Below are 19,623 nucleotides of genomic sequence, written 5' to 3'. Positions count from 1 at the left end.
ACTGGGCCTTTTGATTCCTGTCTTTTGAGATGGCTTTTGACAAAAAATCCACCACCTTTCCTGTAAAATGGCGCTTTGACTGCGGACATATTTTGGAGCTTCTTTTTCTCCTTCTTTGCCTCAATCACTCGGTGAGTGGAAATATCCGATATTCAATCCCCGAGGAGATGAAAAAAGGCTCGTTAATCGGAAACGTAGCACAAGACCTTGGTTTGGATCTGAAGAGGCTTCGATCTGGTCGGGCCCGGATCGTGACCGGAGAGAGCATCCAGTACACCGAGCTGAAGGCAGACAAAGGGATTTTAGTCGTGAACGAGAGGATCGACCGAGAGCAGCTTTGCGGACACACGACGCCGTGCAGCTTCAGCTTTGAGGTCATTTTAGAAAATCCTATGGAGCTCCATCAAGTAACAGTTGAAGTAACAGATATAAACGACCACTCACCCTCATTCTCGACCAATAATATACTTTTTGAAATCAGTGAAACCGCACTGACTGGAGCTCGTTTTTCCCTTGCAAGTGCAGATGATCCTGATGTGGGCATTAACGGACTGAGAGAATATTTCATGACTGAAAACCACAATTTCTTACTTAAACAAAACTCAGATGCGGATGGAAAGAAATATGCAGAGATGGTGCTTCAGAAGCCGTTAGACAGGGAAACAAATCAGCATTTGTCTCTCAAACTAATTGCAGTGGATGGTGGAACTCCGGAGAGATCTGGTACAGTAAATATAGACATCACTGTTCTCGATGCCAATGATAATGCACCTGTATTTAATCAATCAGTTTACAAAGCTACAGTAAGGGAAAAGTCCCCAAAAGATACTCATATTATCACAGTGAATGCAAGTGATGCCGATTTTGGATCAAATAGTGATTTTTCTTATTATTTTTCAGACAGGACCAGTGCTCTTCGTGATTTGTTTACAATTAATGAAAAAAATGGCATGATTTCATTGAAAGGAGATATCGATTTTGAAAAAGATCAAAAGTTTGAAATGAGAATAGATGCAAAAGATCAAGGAGGTTTAACAGATTCAAGCAAAGTGATAATTGAAGTTATGGATGTTAACGACAACGCCCCGAGTATCAGCGTCATGTCATTCACTAGTCCTGTGTCAGAGGACTCTCCTCCTGGCACAACAATTGGCATTATTAACGTAAAAGATCTCGATTCGGGTGATAATGGACAAGTGCACTGTAAAATAGAGGGTAATTCTCCTTTTAAGATTAAATCCAACTTGAGAAATTACTATACTTTAATAACCGACACTGTACTAGATCGAGAAAGTGTTTCCGAGTATAACATCAGTGTAGTTGCAACAGATTCAGGGATGCCTCCTCTTTCTGCAAATAAAATCTTTCATTTAAAGATATCGGATGTGAATGATAATGCCCCTGTTTTTTCACAGAGCGTATACAATGCATTTCTGACTGAGAATAACTCTCCAGGTTTTTCTATTCTCACAATCAGAGCTAAAGATCCCGACGATAAGGAAAACGCTCGTATTTCTTATGTTTTAGAAGACACTAATTTCGCCGGATCTTCAATTTCTGCACATATTTCTGTAAATGCAGAAAGTGGAGTCGTTCACGCTGTGCGTTCATTTGATTATGAACAACTAAAGCAAATAGATTTTGTTGTTAAAGCGCAGGATGGAGGCTCTCCTCCACTCAGCAGCAACGTGACAGTGAAAATCCTGATCCAGGACCAGAACGACAATCCCCCTCAGATCCTGTACCCAGTGCAGACTGGTGGCTCTGTGGTGGCTGAGATGGTGCCTCGTTCAGCAGATGTGGGCTATCTGGTGACTAAAGTGGTGGCTGTTGATGTGGACTCTGGACAGAATGCCTGGCTCTCATATAAACTGCAGAAAGCAACAGACAGAGCGCTGTTTGAAGTGGGCTTACAGAATGGAGAAGTCAGAACTATCCGTCAAGTGAATGATAAAGATGCAGTGAAACAAAGACTGACTGTTATAGTGGAGGACAACGGACAGCCCTCTCGTTCAGCTACAGTCATTGTGAACGTGGCGGTGGCGGACAGCTTCCCTGAAGTGATGTCAGAGTTCACCGACCTGATCCACGACAAGGAGTACAATGACAACCTGACTTTTTACTTAGTGTTGGCTCTGGCTGTAGTTTCCTTCCTGTTCATCACCTGTGTGGTGGTGATCATATCAGTGAAAATCTACAGATGGAGACAGTCTCGCGTCCTGTATCACTCCAACCTGCCTGTGATTCCATATTATCCACCACGTTACTCGGACACTTTGGGGACAGGAACTCTCCAACATGTTTACAACTACGAGGTGTGCAGGACAACTGACTCCAGAAAGAGTGACTGTAAGTTCGGCAGAGCGGATAGTCAGAACGTGCTGATAATGGACCCCAGTTCAACAGGGACGATGCAGCGGATACAGAGTGAGAAGTTCAGCTTGGATGAATCTGATTCTCCCATCGAGGTCAGTCATTTTTTCTTCAAATAGTTTCAATCTTCTTATGTGGCTTTTTTCAGCACCATGGAGAGTAATTATGTTGTCATCTGGCGACTGCAACAAATAATCTTGCTTTTGATTATATGTGCTGTGCTCATTAATAGGTACATTGTCCGTTCACTTTCAATATTAGTTCTTTTTTTTTTTCAAGAAACCGTTAATTAAAAACGCATCAACAGCTTTTAGTTGACTTACTCTCTGAACTATCTCCAAAGTCTGATTGTTTAATTTCATTAGCCTGATGGAGTACACTGCTTTCGAATACCATAAAAAAAGAAAACATACAAATAGCTCAGATTTTTTTTTCTCATAGATTTTACCGTCAGAATTGAACTTTAACTTTTCTTGTATGTATATTCAGTGTTGGACTTTCTGCCTAGTCCCGTAGTTATATTTATTTGGGCACTTTGTGTGGTGTTGTTCTAAATAAATGTTGGAATTGAAATCGCGGATTTATGTCACACATCATGTTATCTTTCCTTTTATTCAGAGAAATACTGGCATGTTATTTGACATTACTGGTGATTGACTCTGAGGGACGCTGTTGGTCAATCTATAGTCTCGTCTCATTAATACCAAACAGGTCCCTCCTTTTCCACTGTTTTGTATAAGAGAAAACGAGATACAGGGCGTTATATTGAGGGTGACCGCCAGAGAAACGGAAATGTTCGTCCTATTTTGAAATTCTCATTTTATATGCAGTGATATGCTCCCTGTACTTTCTGGTTAAGGGTAGTCATTATACGGATATTGAAGATTTATTAATCTTTTTTTTTTTCTTTTTTGCTATGGCTTTTGGAATAAGATCCACCACCGTTCCTGTAAAATGGCGCTTTGACTGCGGACATATTTTGGAGCTTCTGTTTCTCCTTCTTTGTCTCAATCACTCGGTGAGTGGAAATATCCGATATTCAATCCCCGAGGAGATGAAGAAAGGCTCCTTGATCGGTAACGTAGCGCAGGACCTTGGTTTGGATCTGAAGAGGCTCCGATCTGGTCGGGCCCGGATCGTGACCGGAGAGAGCATCCAGTACACCGAGCTGAAGGCAGACAAAGGGGTTTTAGTGGTGAACGAGAGGATCGACCGAGAGCAGCTTTGCGGAGACACGACGCCGTGCAGCTTCAGCTTTGAGGTCATTTTAGAAAATCCTATGGAGCTCCACCAAGTTACAGTTGAAGTAACCGATATAAATGACCATTCGCCAACGTTTAAAAAGACCAATCTGAAATTTGAAATTAGCGAATCCGCTGTGACTGGAGCTCGTTTTTCCCTTGCAAGTGCAGACGACCGCGATGTGGGCATTAACGGACTGAAAGAATATTTTATTTCAGAAAACAACAACTTTGTTATTAAACAAAGCTCAAATGCAGACGGAAAGAAATATGCCGAGATGGTGCTTCAGAAGCCGTTAGACAGGGAGACAGATCAGCATTTGTCTCTCAAACTAATTGCAGTGGATGGTGGAACTCCGCAGAGATCTGGTACAGTTAATATAGACATCACTGTTCTCGATGCCAATGATAATGCACCTGTATTTAATCAGTCGGTGTATAAAGCAACAGTAATGGAAAATTCCCCAAGAGATACTTATATTACTACAGTGAATGCAAGTGATGCAGATTTCGATTCAAATAGTATTGTGACGTATTCTTTTTCTGATCAAGACAATGGTCAAGGTGACTTTTTTACCATTAATGAAAAAAACGGCATAATTTCAGTGACGGGAGCTATTGACTATGAAAAGGATCAAAAGTTTGAATTACGAATTGATGCAAAAGATCAGGGAGGTTTAACAGATTCTAGCAAAGTGATAATTGAAGTGACAGATGTTAATGACAACTCCCCGAGTATCAGCGTCATGTCATTCACTAGTCCTGTATCAGAGGACTCTCCTCCTGGCACAACTATTGGTATTATTAACGTAAAAGATCTCGATTCAGGTGATAACGGACAGGTGCACTGTAAAATAGAAGGACATGCTCCTTTCAGGATCAAATCCAACTTGAGAAATTATTATACTTTAATAACCGACACTGTACTAGATCGAGAAAGTGTTTCAGAGTATAACATCAGTGTTGTTGCAACAGATTCAGGGATGCCTCCTCTTTCTGCTCAAAAAGTATTTCATTTAAAGATAGTTGACGTGAATGATAATGCTCCTGTGTTTTCACAGAGCATTTACAAAGCATTTATAACTGAGAATAACGCTCCGGGTGTTTCTATTCTTTCACTCAGAGCTAAAGATCCCGACGACAATCAAAACGCTCGTATTTCTTATTTTTTAGAAGACACGAATGTTGCCGGATCTCCAATTTCAGCACATATTTCTGTCAATGTAGAAAGTGGAGTCGTTCATGCTGTGCGGTCATTTGATTATGAACAAATTAAACAGCTTGTATTTGTTGTGAAAGCTCAGGATGGAGGCTCTCCTCCACTCAGCAGCAACGTGACAGTGAAAATCCTGATACAGGACCAGAACGACAATCCGCCGCAGGTCCTTTACCCAGTGCAGACTGGTGGCTCTGTGGTGGCTGAGATGGTGCCTCGATCAGCAGATGTGGGCTATCTGGTGACCAAAGTGGTCGCTGTTGATGTGGACTCTGGACAGAATGCCTGGCTTTCATATAAACTACAGAAAGCCACAGACAGAGCGCTGTTTGAAGTTGGCTTACAGAATGGGGAAATCAGAACTATCCGCCAAGTCAATGATAAAGATGTTGTGAAACAAAGACTGGCTGTTATAGTGGAGGACAACGGACAGCCCTCTCGCTCAGCTACAGTCATTGTGAACGTCGCGGTGGCGGACAGCTTCCCTGAAGTGATGTCAGAATTCACCGACCTGATCCACGACAAGGAGTACAATGACAACCTGACTTTTTATTTAGTGTTGGCTCTGGCTGTCGTTTCCTTCCTGTTCATCACCTGTGTGGTGGTGATCATATCAGTGAAAATCTACAGATGGAGACAGTCTCGCGTCCTGTATCACTCCAACCTGCCTGTGATTCCATATTATCCACCACGTTACTCGGACACTTTGGGGACAGGAACTCTCCAACATGTTTACAACTACGAGGTGTGCAGGACAACTGACTCCAGAAAGAGTGACTGTAAGTTCGGCAGAGCTGGTAGTCAGAACGTGCTGATAATGGACCCCAGTTCAACAGGGACGATGCAGCGGATACAGAGTGAGAAGAGCATCCTGGACGAACCTGACTCTCCTCTAGAGGTTAGTTATTTGTGCTTCAAATGGATTAACTTTTCTTACGTGGCTTTTTTCACGCTTTGGCATATGTGGAGATTGTTAAATGGTCAGTGTTTTTATATCTTTCTTTCTTTCTTTATTTCGTTCGTTATTTTTTTTCAAGAAACTATTCATATAATAAATATCTGCTATAATTTAATTCTATATTTTCTCTTGAAGTATGTCCGAAGTCTTTCAATTGACCTTCAATGGCTTTAAAGAGTATAGTGATCGTGAATCCTAAAAAAAAAAAAAAAAAAAAACATCACTCGGTCCCTTCTTCATCTCACATTTGTTTTTATATAATTTAAATAAATACCACCTATTCAGGACAGAACATAACTTTTGTCATATTGATACGAATGTTTTGGAGTTTGTCTTGCATCCCATGAAGTAATATTTTCTTAGGCACTACATCTGTCCTTGTTCTTGAGACTTTTCTTTTTTTTTACTTTAAATTGCGAATTTCTGTCACATATTTGTCAGTCCATTTGTTCTGAATCACACTCGCATGTTGCTTGACATTACCGAGGTTTGACTCCAAGGGACGCTGTTGGTCAGTCTAAAATCTGTATCAATATTACTACACAGGTCCCTCGTTTTCCACTGTGTTGTGAGAGAGAACAGGAGATAGGGTGTTTTTTTTTATTGACGGTGACTGTCGAGCGAAACGGAAAAGTTCTTCCAATTTTGAACTTCTCATTCTATATACGGGGGTATACTTGACGCACTTTCTGGTTTATACCTTTTTGTTTTGCGATGGCTTCTGGGATAAGATCCACCACTGCGTCTGTGAAATGGCGGTTTGACTGCGGACATGTTTTGAAGCTTCTGTTTTTCCTTTTTTGTCTCAATCACTCGGCGAGCGGACATATCCGATATTCAATCCCCGAGGAGATGAAAAAAGGCTTCTTGATCGGTAACGTAGCGCAGGACCTTGGTTTGGATCTGAAGAGGCTCCGATCTGGGCGGGCACGGATCGTTACCGGAGAGAGCATCCAGTACACCGAGCTGAAGGCAGACAAAGGGATTTTAGTGGTGAACGAGAGGGTCGACCGAGAGCAGCTTTGCGGAGACACGACGCCGTGCAGCTTCAGCTTTGAGGTCATTTTAGAAAATCCTATGGAGCTCCATCAAGTTACAGTTGAAGTAACAGATATAAATGACCATTCGCCAACATTTATGAAGAAAAATCTCAAGTTCGAAATCAGTGAATCCGCTACAAGTTCAGCCCGTTTTCCGCTGACGTCCGCAGACGACCCCGATGTGGGTCTTAATGGGCTCGCGGAATATTTCTTGACCGAAAATGATCATTTTGTACTTAAACAGAACTCAAATGCTGATGGAAAGAAATATGCAGAAATGGTGCTTCAGAAGCCGTTAGACAGGGAGACAAACCCGCATCTGTCTCTTAAGTTAATTGCAGTGGATGGTGGAACACCGCAGAAATCTGGTACAGTTAATATAGACATCACTGTTCTCGATGCCAATGATAATGCACCTGTATTTAATCAGTCAGTTTACAAAGCTACAGTAAGGGAAAATTGCCCAAAAGATACTCATATTATCACAGTGAATGCAAGTGATGCCGATTTTGGATCAAACAGCATTGTGACGTATTCTTTTTCAGATCTAAACAGTGGCCTCGGTGATTTTTTCACAATCAATGGGAAAACTGGGGTCGTTTTAACAAAAGGTTCGATTGATTACGAAAGAGATAGAAAATATGAATTGATAATTGAAGGAAAAGATCAAGGCGGTTTGACAGATTCAAGCAAATTGATAATTGAAGTGACCGATGTTAACGACAACGCCCCGAGTATCAACGTCATGTCATTCACTAGTCCTGTGTCAGAGGACTCTCCTCCTGGCACAACTATTGGTATTATAAATGTAAAAGATCTCGATTCAGGTGATAACGGACAAGTGAGTTGTATAATAGAAAGAAATGCTCCTTTTACGATTAAATCCGATTTGAGAAATTACTATACTTTAATAACTGACACTGTATTAGATCGTGAACGTGTTTCAGAGTATAACATCAGTGTAGTGGCAACAGATTCAGGGATGCCACCTCTTTCCGCCCGTAAAGTGTTTCACTTAAAGATATCTGATGTTAATGATAACGCCCCTGTGTTTTCACCAATCGTGTATAAGGCATTTATCGCTGAGAATAACTCTCCAGGTGTTTCTATTCTCACACTTAGAGCTAAAGATCCCGACGAGAACAGAAATGCTCGTATTTCTTATGTTTTAGAAGACACTAATATCGCTGGATCACCGATTTCAGCACACATTTCTGTAAACGCAGAAAGTGGAGTCGTTCACGCATTACGGTCATTCGATTATGAACAAACTAAAAATCTAGTGTTCGTTGTCAAAGCTCAGGATGGAGGCTCTCCTCCACTCAGCAGCAATGTGACAGTAAAAATCCAGATCCAGGACCAGAACGACAACCCCCCTCAGGTCCTGTACCCAGTGCAGACTGGAGGCTCTGTGGTGGCTGAGATGGTGCCTCGTTCAGCAGATGTGGGCTATCTGGTGACTAAAGTGGTGGCTGTTGATGTGGACTCTGGACAGAATGCCTGGCTCTCATATAAACTACAGAAAGCCACAGACAGAGCGCTATTTGAAGTGGGCTTGCAAAATGGAGAAATCAGAACTATTCGCCAAGTCAATGATAAAGATGCTGTGAAACAAAGACTGACTGTTATAGTGGAGGACAACGGACAACCCTCTCGTTCAGGTTCAGTCATTGTGAACGTGGCGGTGGCGGACAGCTTCCCTGAAGTGATGTCAGAGTTCACCGACCAGATCCACGACAAGGAGTACAATGACAACCTGACTTTTTACTTAGTGATGGCTCTGGCTGTAGTTTCCTTCCTGTTCATAACCTGTGTGGTGGTGATTGTTTCCGTGAAAATCTACAGATGGAGACAGTCTCGCATCCTGTATCACTCCAACCTGCCTGTGATTCCATATTATCCACCACGTTACTCAGACACGTTGGGGACAGGAACTCTTCGACCTGTCTACAATTATGAGGTGTGCAACACCACAGACTCCAGAAAGAGTGATATAAAATACATGCAACCAATAAGTCAAAGTCTCGTGAACGTGGATGGAGCTGGAGCTGATACACATCAAGTGGAACAACAGCTGTCAGGGACGTGTTCTCGCATGTCATCTTTGGTGAGTGCTATCCTTGACTTTAATTTGTGTCTGTCTGATTGATTAGCCATTTGTTTCTGCTTATGCGAATCTGCAAATTCTAAATGCAGGTACGTGCAAGTGAAAGTAAACGTAAGTGCGCCTGACTGTCGCTGACCATGGTTCTGAAATGGTCACTCGGTCATTATCATATTAACTCTGTTACTTACTTGTATTGATTGGAAATGTATAGTGGACTGTTTAAATTACCCTATAGCATGACATATGTTTACACTTGTTTCATTTCCGCGACATTTATGAATACCTATAGATGAAAGTTCTACTCAAGAAATCCTTTTTTTTTAATTATTATTTCAGGCAGCGCACCAAATTGTATTTGTTCAAGAATATACATTAAAAAAAACAAACGTGGTTTTTACGTTGTTGTCGTTCATTGTCATTCACAGAATGTATCAGTATACATTACTTTGTCTTTTTTTAATATATATTGTTCCTTCGCAAAAGGCTTATGCATCATTCGTTAAATCAAAACACTCTTTTATTGCTGCATACGCCAGATACACTTCTTTGAATGATCTCTGAGTGCCGCTGTTGATACATCTCTGAATTCTGATGGAGCCAATGTAGTGGCCCTTCCCTCCGAAGCCATTCAGATTCAAAGCTCAGAGAGACGATTTCTGTCCGCGTGGATGCGCTGCTGGTTTTTCTTTACGGAAAATATTTTTTTTTTCCATTTAGATTTGTGGACTTTATATCTTCTGTTTCTGAGTGAACAACAACCTCTTCGTTTTTGGATTCATAATGGCTATTTTGTGGACCGTTGCTGGCAGAGGCCGATGGCAAACATCGCTTTTCATTCTTTGTCTTCTGAAGCTGAGCTCCGTGACTGGTCAGGCTCGGTACTCCATACCGGAGGAGCAGGCGGAGGGGTCGATTGTCGGAAACATTGCGAGGGATTTAGGCTTGGATGTTGCCAGACTAGTATTAGGTAAAGCGCGTATAGTAACAAAAGGAAGCCGTCAGTATGTCGATTTAAATCGAGACAAAGGGACACTTGTTATTAAAGAGCGGATCGACCGAGAGGAGCTGTGCGGAAAGACGACGCCCTGTAGTTTCAGCTTCGAGGTCATTTTAGAAAATCCTATCCAGCTTTATCGTGTAACAGTGGAAATAATAGACATCAACGATAACAGTCCATCATTCCTAAAAAATGAGATTAGCTTGCAAATTGTTGAAAGTGTTGCGCCAGGTACTCGTTTTTCGCTCGAGAACGCAGAAGATCCTGATGTTGGTCTCAATGATATTCAGAAATACACCCTCAGAACTACTGACTATTTCAAACTCGAAGTAACAGCCCAGTCTGATGGGGGCAACATAATTGAAATTGTTTTAAAAAATCCGTTAGATCGAGAGAACGAGGAAAGTCACACACTCATGCTGATTGCTTCAGATAGCGGTGAGCCGCAAAGATCAGGGACCGTCCGTATTCATATCGCTGTATTGGACGCGAACGATAATGCGCCAGTGTGCAGTCAGCCTGTTTATAAAGCGGAGGTCGCGGAGAACTCTCTTGAAGGAACAATAGTCACTACAGTTAGTGCCAGTGATGTAGATGAAGGAGTTAATGGTTATGTAACATTTTCCATAGCGCATGTGGCTAAAGAGACAAAGCAGCTATTTAAAGTGAATGAAAAAAGTGGAGAGATTAAAGTTGCAGGTAAACTAGACTTTGAAAAGTCTAAAACGTATCCATTAAATGTCAAGGCAAGTGATCGTGGTGGTTATACAGATACTTGTAAAGTAATCATTCAATTAATTGATGAGAATGATAACATCCCGACTATACAGCTCATGTCATTTTCTAACTCGATATCGGAGGATTCACCTCCAGGTACCACTATAGCTGTAATCAACGTGGATGATGAAGACTCTGATGGTAATGGTGTTGTGAAATGCTCTATCAACTCTGATATTCCTTTTAAAATCGAATCATCATTAACAGGTTATTACACGATAGTGACCGATGATTTGTTAGATAGAGAAATTGTTCCTGAATATAATATCACAATAACTGTTTTAGACCAGGGCTTACCTCCCCTGACAAGCAGTAAAAACATCAATGTAAAAGTGTCAGATGTGAATGATAGTCCACCCAAATTCGAATGTTCAGAATATAGTAAAATTGTACCAGAGAACAACTCTCCTGGGCTTTCAGTGTTTACTCTCGCTGCCACTGATCCAGACTGGGGCCAAAATGCTCGCATTTCTTACTTTCTGGAGGAAAAAGAAATTAATGGCGTAGCTGTCTCATCATTGGTGTCAATAAATTCAGAAAGTGGTATCGTTCATGCAATGCGATCATTTGATTATGAACAGATCAAATGGTTTGAATTTAATGTAACCGCTCGAGATGCTGGGTCTCCTCCTCTGAGCTCTGTGGCTATGATTAAAATAATAGTTCAAGACCAGAACGACAACCCCCCTCAGGTCCTGTATCCAGTGCAGACTGGTGGCTCTGTGGTGGCTGAGATGGTGCCTCGTTCAGCAGATGTGGGCTATCTGGTGACTAAAGTGGTGGCTGTTGATGTGGACTCTGGACAGAATGCTTGGCTCTCTTATAAACTACACAAAGCCACAGACAGGGCGCTGTTTGAAGTGGGCTTGCAGAATGGAGAAATCAGAACTGTTCGTCAAGTGAATGATAAAGATGCAGTGAAACAAAGACTGACTGTTATAGTGGAGGACAACGGACAGCCCTCTCGTTCAGCTACAGTCATTGTGAACGTGGCGGTGGCGGACAGCTTCCCTGAAGTGATGTCAGAGTTCACCGACCTGATCCACGACAAGGAGTACAATGACAACCTGACTTTTTACTTAGTGTTGGCTCTGGCTGTAGTTTCCTTCCTGTTCATCACCTGTGTGGTGCTGATTATTTCAGTTAAAATCTACAGATGGAGACAGTCTCGCATCCTGTATCACTCCAACCTGCCTGTGATTCCATATTATCCACCACGTTACTCGGACACTTTGGGGACAGGAACTCTTCAGCATGTGTACAACTATGAGGTGTGCAACACCACGGACTCCAGAAAGAGTGATATAAAATACATGCAACCAATAAGTCAAAGTCTCGTGAACGTGGATGGAGCTGGAGCGGATACACCTCAAGTGGAACAACAGCTGTCAGGGACGTGTTCTCGCATGTCATCTATGGTGAGTGTTATCCTTGACGTTCATTTGGATCTGTCTGATTGATTAGCTATTTTTTTCTGCTTATACGCATCTGCAAATTCTGAATGCAGGTACGTGTAAGTGCAAGTAAATGTAAGCGCGACTGACTGTCGCTGACCATGGTTCTGAAATGGTCACTCGGTCATTATCATACTAACCCTGTTACTTACATGTATTGATTGAAAATGTATAGTGGACTGTTTAAATTACCCTATAACATGAAATATGTTTACACTTGTTTTATTTCCGCGACATTTATGAATACCTATAGATGAAATTTCAACTCAAGAAATCTTATTTTTATTATTATTTCAGGCAGCGCACCAAATAATATTTTTTCAAGAAAACAAATAACAAACAAACGTGATTTTTACTGTTTGATCGTTCATTTTCGTTCAGAGAACATATAAATATAAATTGCTTTGTCTTTTTTTGTATTTTTCCTGAGCAAAAAGCTTATGCATTATTCGTTATATCAAAACTCTTTTTTTTTTTTTTTTTGCTGCATACGCCAGATACACTTCTTTGAATGGTCTCTGAGTGCCGCTGTTGATACATCTCTGAATTCTGATAGAGCCAGTGCAGTGGCCCTTCCCTCCGAAGCCATTCAGATTTAAAGCTCAGAGAGACGATTTGTGTCCCCTTGGACGCGCTGCTTGTTTTTCTTTACGGGAAATTCCTTTTTCCAATTCACTTTCTGGACTATATATCTTCTGTTTCTGAGTGAACAACAATCTATTCGTCTTTTGGTGCATGATGACCGATTTGTGGACCGTTGCTGGCAGAGGCCGATGGCAAACACCGCTTTTTATTCTTTGTCTTCTGAAGCTGAGCTCCGTGACTGGTCAGGCTCGGTACTCCATTCCGGAGGAGCAGGCGGAGGGATCGTTTGTCGGAAATATTGCGAGGGATTTAGGCTTGGATGTTGCGAGACTGATGTCAGGTAAAGCTCGTATAATAACAAAAGGAAGTCGACAGTATGTTTATTTAAATCGAGACAAAGGCACCCTTGTTATTAAAGAGCGGATCGACCGAGAGGATTTGTGCGGAAAGACGACGCCCTGTAGTTTCAGCTTCGAAGTAATTTTAGAAAATCCTATCCAGCTTTATCGTGTAACAGTGGAAGTCATTGACATCAATGATAACAGTCCTTCGTTCCCAAAAGATGAAATTAGCTTGAAAATTGTTGAAAGTGTTGTGACAGGGACTCGTTTTTCACTCGAAAGCGCAGAAGATCCTGATGTTGGTCTCAATGATATTCAGAAATACACCCTCAGACCTACTGAGAATTTCAAACTCGAAGTGACAGCCCAGTCTGATGGGGGTAACATTATTGAAATCGTTTTACAAAATCCTTTAGATCGAGAGAACAAGGAGAGTCACTCACTCGTGCTGATTGCTTCAGATAGCGGTGAGCCGCAAAGATCAGGGACCGTCCGTATTCAGATTACTGTTTTGGACGCAAACGATAATGCGCCAGTGTGCAGTCAGTCTCTTTATAAAGCGGATGTCAAAGAAAACACTCCTGAAGGAACAGTAGTGGCCACAGTTAGTGCCAGTGATGCAGATAGAGGAGTTCATGGTGCTGTAACATTTTCCATAGCGCATGTGGCTAAAGAGACAAAGCAGCTATTTGAAGTGAATGAAAAAAGTGGAGAGATTAAAGTTGCAGGTAAACTAAACTATGAAAAGTCTAAAACGTATCCATTAAATGTTCAAGCTAGTGATCACGGGGGGTTAACGGATACTTGTAAAGTAATCATTCAATTAATTGATGAGAATGATAACATCCCGACTATACAGCTCATGTCATTTTCTAACTCGATATCTGAGGATTCACCTCCAGGTACCACTATAGCTGTTATCAACGTGGATGATGAAGACTCTGATGGAAATGGTGTTGTGAAATGCTCTATCAACTCTGATATTCCTTTTAAAATCGAATCATCATTAACAGGTTATTACACGATAGTGACCGAAGATTTGTTAGATAGAGAAAGTGTTCCTGAGTATAATATCACAATAACTGTGTCAGACCAGGGCATACCTCCCCTGACAAGCAGTAAAAACATCAATGTAAAAGTGTCTGATGTGAATGATAGTCCGCCCAAATTCGAATGTTCAGAATATAGTAAAATAGTACCAGAGAACAACTCTCCTGGGCTTTCAGTGTTTACTCTCGCTGCCACTGATCCAGACTGGGGCCAAAATGCTCGCATTTCTTACTTTCTGGAGGAAAAAGAAATTAATGGCGTAGCTGTGTCATCATTGGTGTCAATAAATTCAGAAAGTGGTGTTGTTCATGCAGTGAGGTCATTTGATTATGAACAGATAAAATTGTTCGAATTTAATGTAACTGCTCGAGATGCTGGGTCTCCTCCTCTGAGCTCTGTGGTTATGGTTAAAATAATAGTTCAAGACCATAACGACAACCCCCCCCAGGTCCTGTACCCAGTGCAGACTGGTGGCTCTGTGGTGGCTGAGATGGTGCCTCGTTCAGCAGATGTGGGCTATCTGGTGACTAAAGTGGTGGCTGTTGATGTGGACTCTGGACAGAATGCCTGGCTCTCATATAAACTACAGAAAGCTACAGACAGGGCGCTGTTTGAAGTGGGCTTACAGAATGGAGAAATCCGAACTATCCGTCAAGTGAATGATAAAGATGCTGTGAAACAAAGACTGACTGTTATAGTGGAGGACAACGGACAGCCCTCTCGTTCAGCTACAGTCATTGTGAACGTGGTGGTTGCGGACAGCTTCCCTGAAGTGATGTCAGAGTTCACCGACCTGATCCACGACAAGGAGTACAATGACAACCTGACTTTTTACTTAGTGTTGGCTCTGGCTGTAGTTTCCTTCCTGTTCATCACCTGTGTGGTGGTGATCATATCAGTGAAAGTCTACAGATGGAGACAGTCTCGCATCCTGTATCACTCCAACCTGCCTGTGATTCCATATTATCCACCACGTTACTCGGACACTTTGGGGACAGGAACTCTGCAACATGTGTACAATTATGAGGTGTGCAACACCACGGACTCCAGAAAGAGTGATTTGAAATACATGCAACCAATATGTCAAAGTCTCGTGAACGTGGATGGAGCTGGAGCTGATACACCTCAAGTGGACCAACAGCTGTCAGGGACGTGTTCTCGCATGTCATCTATGGTGAGTGCTATCCTTGACGTTAATTTGTGTCTGTCTGATTGATTAGCTATTTTTTTCTGCTTATACGCATCTGCAAATTCTGAATGCAGGTACGTGTAAGTGCAAGTAAATGTAAGCGCGACTGACTGTCGCTGACCATGGTTCTGAAATGGTCACTCGGTCATTATCGTACTAACTCTGTTACTGACATGTATTGATTGAAAATATATAATGGACTGTTTCAATTACCCTATAACATGAAATATGTTTACACTTGTTTCATTTCCGCGACATTTATGAATACCTATAGATTAAATTTCTACTCAAGGAATCTTTTTTTTTTTTTTTTTTTTTTTCAGGCAGCGCATCAAATTATATATATTTTTTAAAGAAAACAAATAACAAACAAACGTGATTTTTACTGTTTGATCGTTCATTTTCGTTCAGAGAACGTTTAAGTATAAATTGCTTTGTCTTTTTTAATGTATTTTTCCTGAGCAAAAGACTTGTGCATTATTCGTTATATCAAAACTCTTTTTTTTTTTGCTGCATGCGCCAGATACACTTCTTTGAATGGTCTCTGAGTGCCGCTGTTGATACATCTCTGAATTCTGATGGCGCCAGTGCAGTGGCCCTTCCCTCCGAGGCCATTCAGATTTAAAGCTCAGGGAGACGATTTGTGTCCCCGTGGACGCGCTGCTTGTTTTTCTTTACGGAAAATTCATTTTTCCAATTCGCTTTCTGGACTATATATCTTCTGTTTCTGAGTGAACAACAATCTCTTCGTCTTTGGGTTTATGATGGCCGATTTGTGGACCGTTGCTGGCAGAGGCCGATGGCAAACACCGCTTTTTATTCTTTGTCTTCTGAAGCTGAGCTCCGTGACTGGTCAGGCTCGGTACTCCATACCGGAGGAGCAGGCGGAGGGATCGATTGTCGGAAATATTGCGAGGGATTTAGGCTTGGATGTTGCTCGACTGGTATCAGGTAAAGCTCGTATAATAACAAAAGGAAGCCGACAATATGTGGATTTAAATCGAGACAAAGGCACCCTTGTTATTAAAGAGCGGATCGACCGAGAGGATTTGTGCGGAAAGACGACGCCCTGTAGTTTCAACTTCGAGGTCATTTTAGAAAATCCTATCCAGCTTTATCGTGTAACAGTGGAAGTAATTGACATCAATGATAACAGTCCATCGTTCCCAAAGGATGAAATTCAATTGAAAATTGTTGAAAGTGTTGTGACAGGGACTCGTTTTTCACTCGAAAGCGCAGAAGATCCTGATGTTGGTCTCAATGATATTCAGAAATACACCCTCAGACCTACTGAGCATTTCAAAGTCGAAGTGAAAGCCCAGTCTGATGGGGGCAACATTATTGAAATCGTTTTACAAAATCCGTTAGATCGAGAGAAAGACGAGAGTCACTCACTCGTGCTGATTGCTTCAGATAGCGGTGAGCCGCAAAGATCAGCGGCCGTCCGTATTCAGATTACTGTATTGGACGCTAACGATAATGCGCCAGTGTGCAGTCAGCCTGTTTATAAAGCAGATGTTAAAGAAAACACTCCTGAAGGAACAATAGTGGCTACAGTTAGTGCCAGTGATGCAGATAGAGGAGTTCATGGTGATGTAACATTTTCCATAGTGCATGTAGCGAAAGAGACAAAGCAGCTATTCGAAGTGAATGAAAAAAGTGGAGAGATTAAAGTTGCAGGTAAACTAGACTATGAAAAGTCTAGAACATATTCATTAAATGTTCTAGCTAGCGACCACTGGGGGTTAACGGATACTTGTAAAGTAATCATTCAATTAATTGACGAGAACGATAACATCCCGACTATACAACTCATGTCATTTTCTAACTCGATATCTGAGGATTCACCTCCAGGTACCACTATAGCTGTTATCAACGTGGATGATGAAGACTCTGATGGAAATGGTGTTGTGAAATGCTCTATCAACTCTGATATTCCTTTTAAAATCGAATCATCATTAACAGGTTATTACACGATAGTGACCGATGATTTGTTAGATAGAGAAAGTGTTCCTGAGTATAATATCACCATAACTGTGTTAGACCAGGGCTTACCTCCCCTGACAAGCAGTAAAAACATCAATGTAAAAGTTTCTGATGTGAATGACAGTCCACCCAAATTTGACATGTCTGAATATAGTAAAATAGTACCAGAGAACAACTCTCCTGGGCTTTCAGTGTTTACTCTCGCTGCCACTGATCCAGACTGGGGCCAAAATGCTCGCATTTCTTACTTTCTGGAGGAAAAAGAAATTAATGGCGTAGCTGTCTCATCATTGGTGTCAATAAATTCAGAAAGTGGTATCGTTCATGCAATGCGATCATTTGATTATGAACAGATCAAATGGTTTGAATTTAATGTAACTGCTCGAGATGCTGGGTCTCCTCCTCTGAGCTCTGTGGCTATGGTTAAAATAATAGTTCAAGACCAGAACGACAACCCCCCTCAGGTCCTGTACCCAGTGCAGACTGGTGGCTCTGTGGTGGCTGAGATGGTGCCTCGTTCAGCAGATGTGGGCTATCTGGTGACCAAAGTGGTGGCTGTTGATGTGGACTCTGGACAGAATGCCTGGCTCTCATATAAACTACAGAAAGCCACAGACAGAGCGCTGTTTGAAGTTGGCTTACAGAATGGAGAAATCAGAACTATTCGTCAAGTCAATGATAAAGATGCTACGAAACAAAGACTGGCTGTTATAGTGGAGGACAACGGACAGCCCTCTCGTTCAGCTACAGTCATTGTGAACTTGGCGGTGGCGGACAGCTTCCCTGAAGTGATGTCAGAGTTCACCGACCTGATCCACGACAAGGAGTACAATGACAACCTGACTTTTTACTTAGTATTGGCTCTGGCTGTAGTTTCCTTCTTGTTCATCACCTGTGTGGTGGTGATCATATCAGTGAAAATCTACAGATGGAGACAGTCTCGCATCCTTTATCACTCCAACCTGCCTGTGATTCCATATTATCCAACACGTTACTCAGACACTTTGGGAACAGGAACACTCCAACACGTGTACAATTACGAGGTGTGCAGGACGACTGACTCCAGAAAGAGTGACCTGAAATACATGCAGCCGATATGTCAAAATCTTGTGAGTGTGGATGGAACTGAGACGGACACGCCACAAGTGGAAAAATCCTTGTCAGGCCACATCTCTCAAATGTCAACTCTGGTAAGTGTCATCAGTATTTATTAATTTTTTTGATTATCATTTTGTTTTTTGTCATGCTCTATTGTCTTCATGTATAATACTTTAAAATCAAATACCAAAGATATGTCAGTTGCATTTGAGTGTTGCTTTGCAAGATGTTATTTTTCTTGAGGAATTATGTTGACTTTTTCATGTTTTCTACTTTTCCAAACAAAACAATATTTTTTTTCCCTCTAAGAACCTTCGTTGCATTCCAATAGGACACAAAAGGACTTACTTCTATAAAATCCCACTCACCACACTGCTTACTAGTAATAACATGTGCTGTATAATTACCCATCTTTAAATACAGTATATGTACAGTATTTACCTGAGAACAGGTGAAATAGCATGATTGGCTTCCAGATCCATATAAGACACTAGCAGAAAGACCTCTAGTGATTTAATGCTTTATAGAATTATGTGTCTCTATTTTGTCCTAAAAAATAATACAGGCTTTCCTCAAAGGCACATTTACTGAATCATCTACGTTTCCCATTTTAGCCATGGTGTTAAATAATTTACCGGCAAGAATTGTTGCCAGCTTTTAACAACCTAATGGGTGGTTTGTTTAATGAGTATTTCGATGACTCGTTTACACTTGTATACTATCTTTCTCCTTTCTGATCTCGTCTGGGTCACAGTAAAGCAAAAACTGATATCAACATAATTCCATTGTATTTGTTTCTAAGAGCAAGTAAACTCGATTGTCCCAGCAGTAGGTATGGCGTGAGTCACGTAATAGTTCTTAGCGTGATACTGAATGTTTTCTTATCACGATTGAGGTTGTTTTTTTTTTTTTTTAATGCCAATATGTGTATGTATACACGTTTTAGGATTTAGCAGTGACGTTTAAATGTCTTCTTCACCAAGCACGTTACCTTGAATGGGCTCTGAGTGCCGCTGTTGTTACATGACTGAATTGTTGGCTGTTCCTGATGGTAGTGCAATGTTCCTCCCCTTTGAAGTGATTCGGATTTAAAGCACAGACAGACGACGTTGTCATAGTGTGGTGCCATCCGTCGTTTTTCCTTCGTGGAAAAGGTCTTTTATCGTTTCAACTTCAGGATTTTTTACCATCACTTTTTCACCAGAAGGGTC

General features: G+C 41.5%; 4 protein-coding genes across 4 annotated transcripts in view; all 4 read left to right on the top strand.

Annotated features, from left to right (window-relative positions):
• LOC308134673 (uncharacterized protein) overlaps nt 1-19,623 on the top strand; it is a gene marked incomplete at both ends in the record, with an annotated part of 81,418 nt that overhangs the window by 23,414 nt on the left and 38,381 nt on the right. The gene's annotated exons all lie outside the window — the stretch shown is intronic.
• LOC308134593 (protocadherin beta-11-like) lies at nt 30-2,492 on the top strand (the record flags this gene model as incomplete). Its single annotated transcript, XM_080502368.1, has 1 exon — nt 30-2,492. One exon carries the CDS (start codon nt 30-32, stop codon nt 2,490-2,492), a length of 2,463 nt encoding a protein of 820 aa, XP_080358494.1.
• LOC308134592 (protocadherin beta-11-like) lies at nt 3,290-5,987 on the top strand (the record flags this gene model as incomplete). Its single annotated transcript, XM_080502367.1, has 2 exons — nt 3,290-5,739; nt 5,924-5,987. The coding sequence occupies 2 exons, from the start codon at nt 3,290-3,292 to the stop codon at nt 5,985-5,987; spliced, it is 2,514 nt and encodes an 837-aa protein (XP_080358493.1).
• On the top strand, nt 6,503-19,223 carry LOC308134591 (uncharacterized protein; the record flags this gene model as incomplete). Its single annotated transcript, XM_080502366.1, is given in 8 exon segments — nt 6,503-8,935; nt 10,778-12,127; nt 12,974-13,088; nt 14,271-15,125; nt 15,128-15,153; nt 16,165-16,279; nt 17,750-18,504; nt 19,215-19,223. Coding segments are annotated over 8 exon segments (5,658 nt in total).

The sequence above is a fragment of the Blennius ocellaris genome (genome assembly GCF_963422515.1).
Source record: "Blennius ocellaris genome assembly, chromosome: 9".
In the NCBI taxonomy this organism is placed as follows: Eukaryota; Metazoa; Chordata; class Actinopteri; order Blenniiformes; family Blenniidae; genus Blennius; species Blennius ocellaris.
Note: the sequence above shows the minus strand (reverse complement) of the source record. Positions and strands in the feature narration are given on the sequence as shown.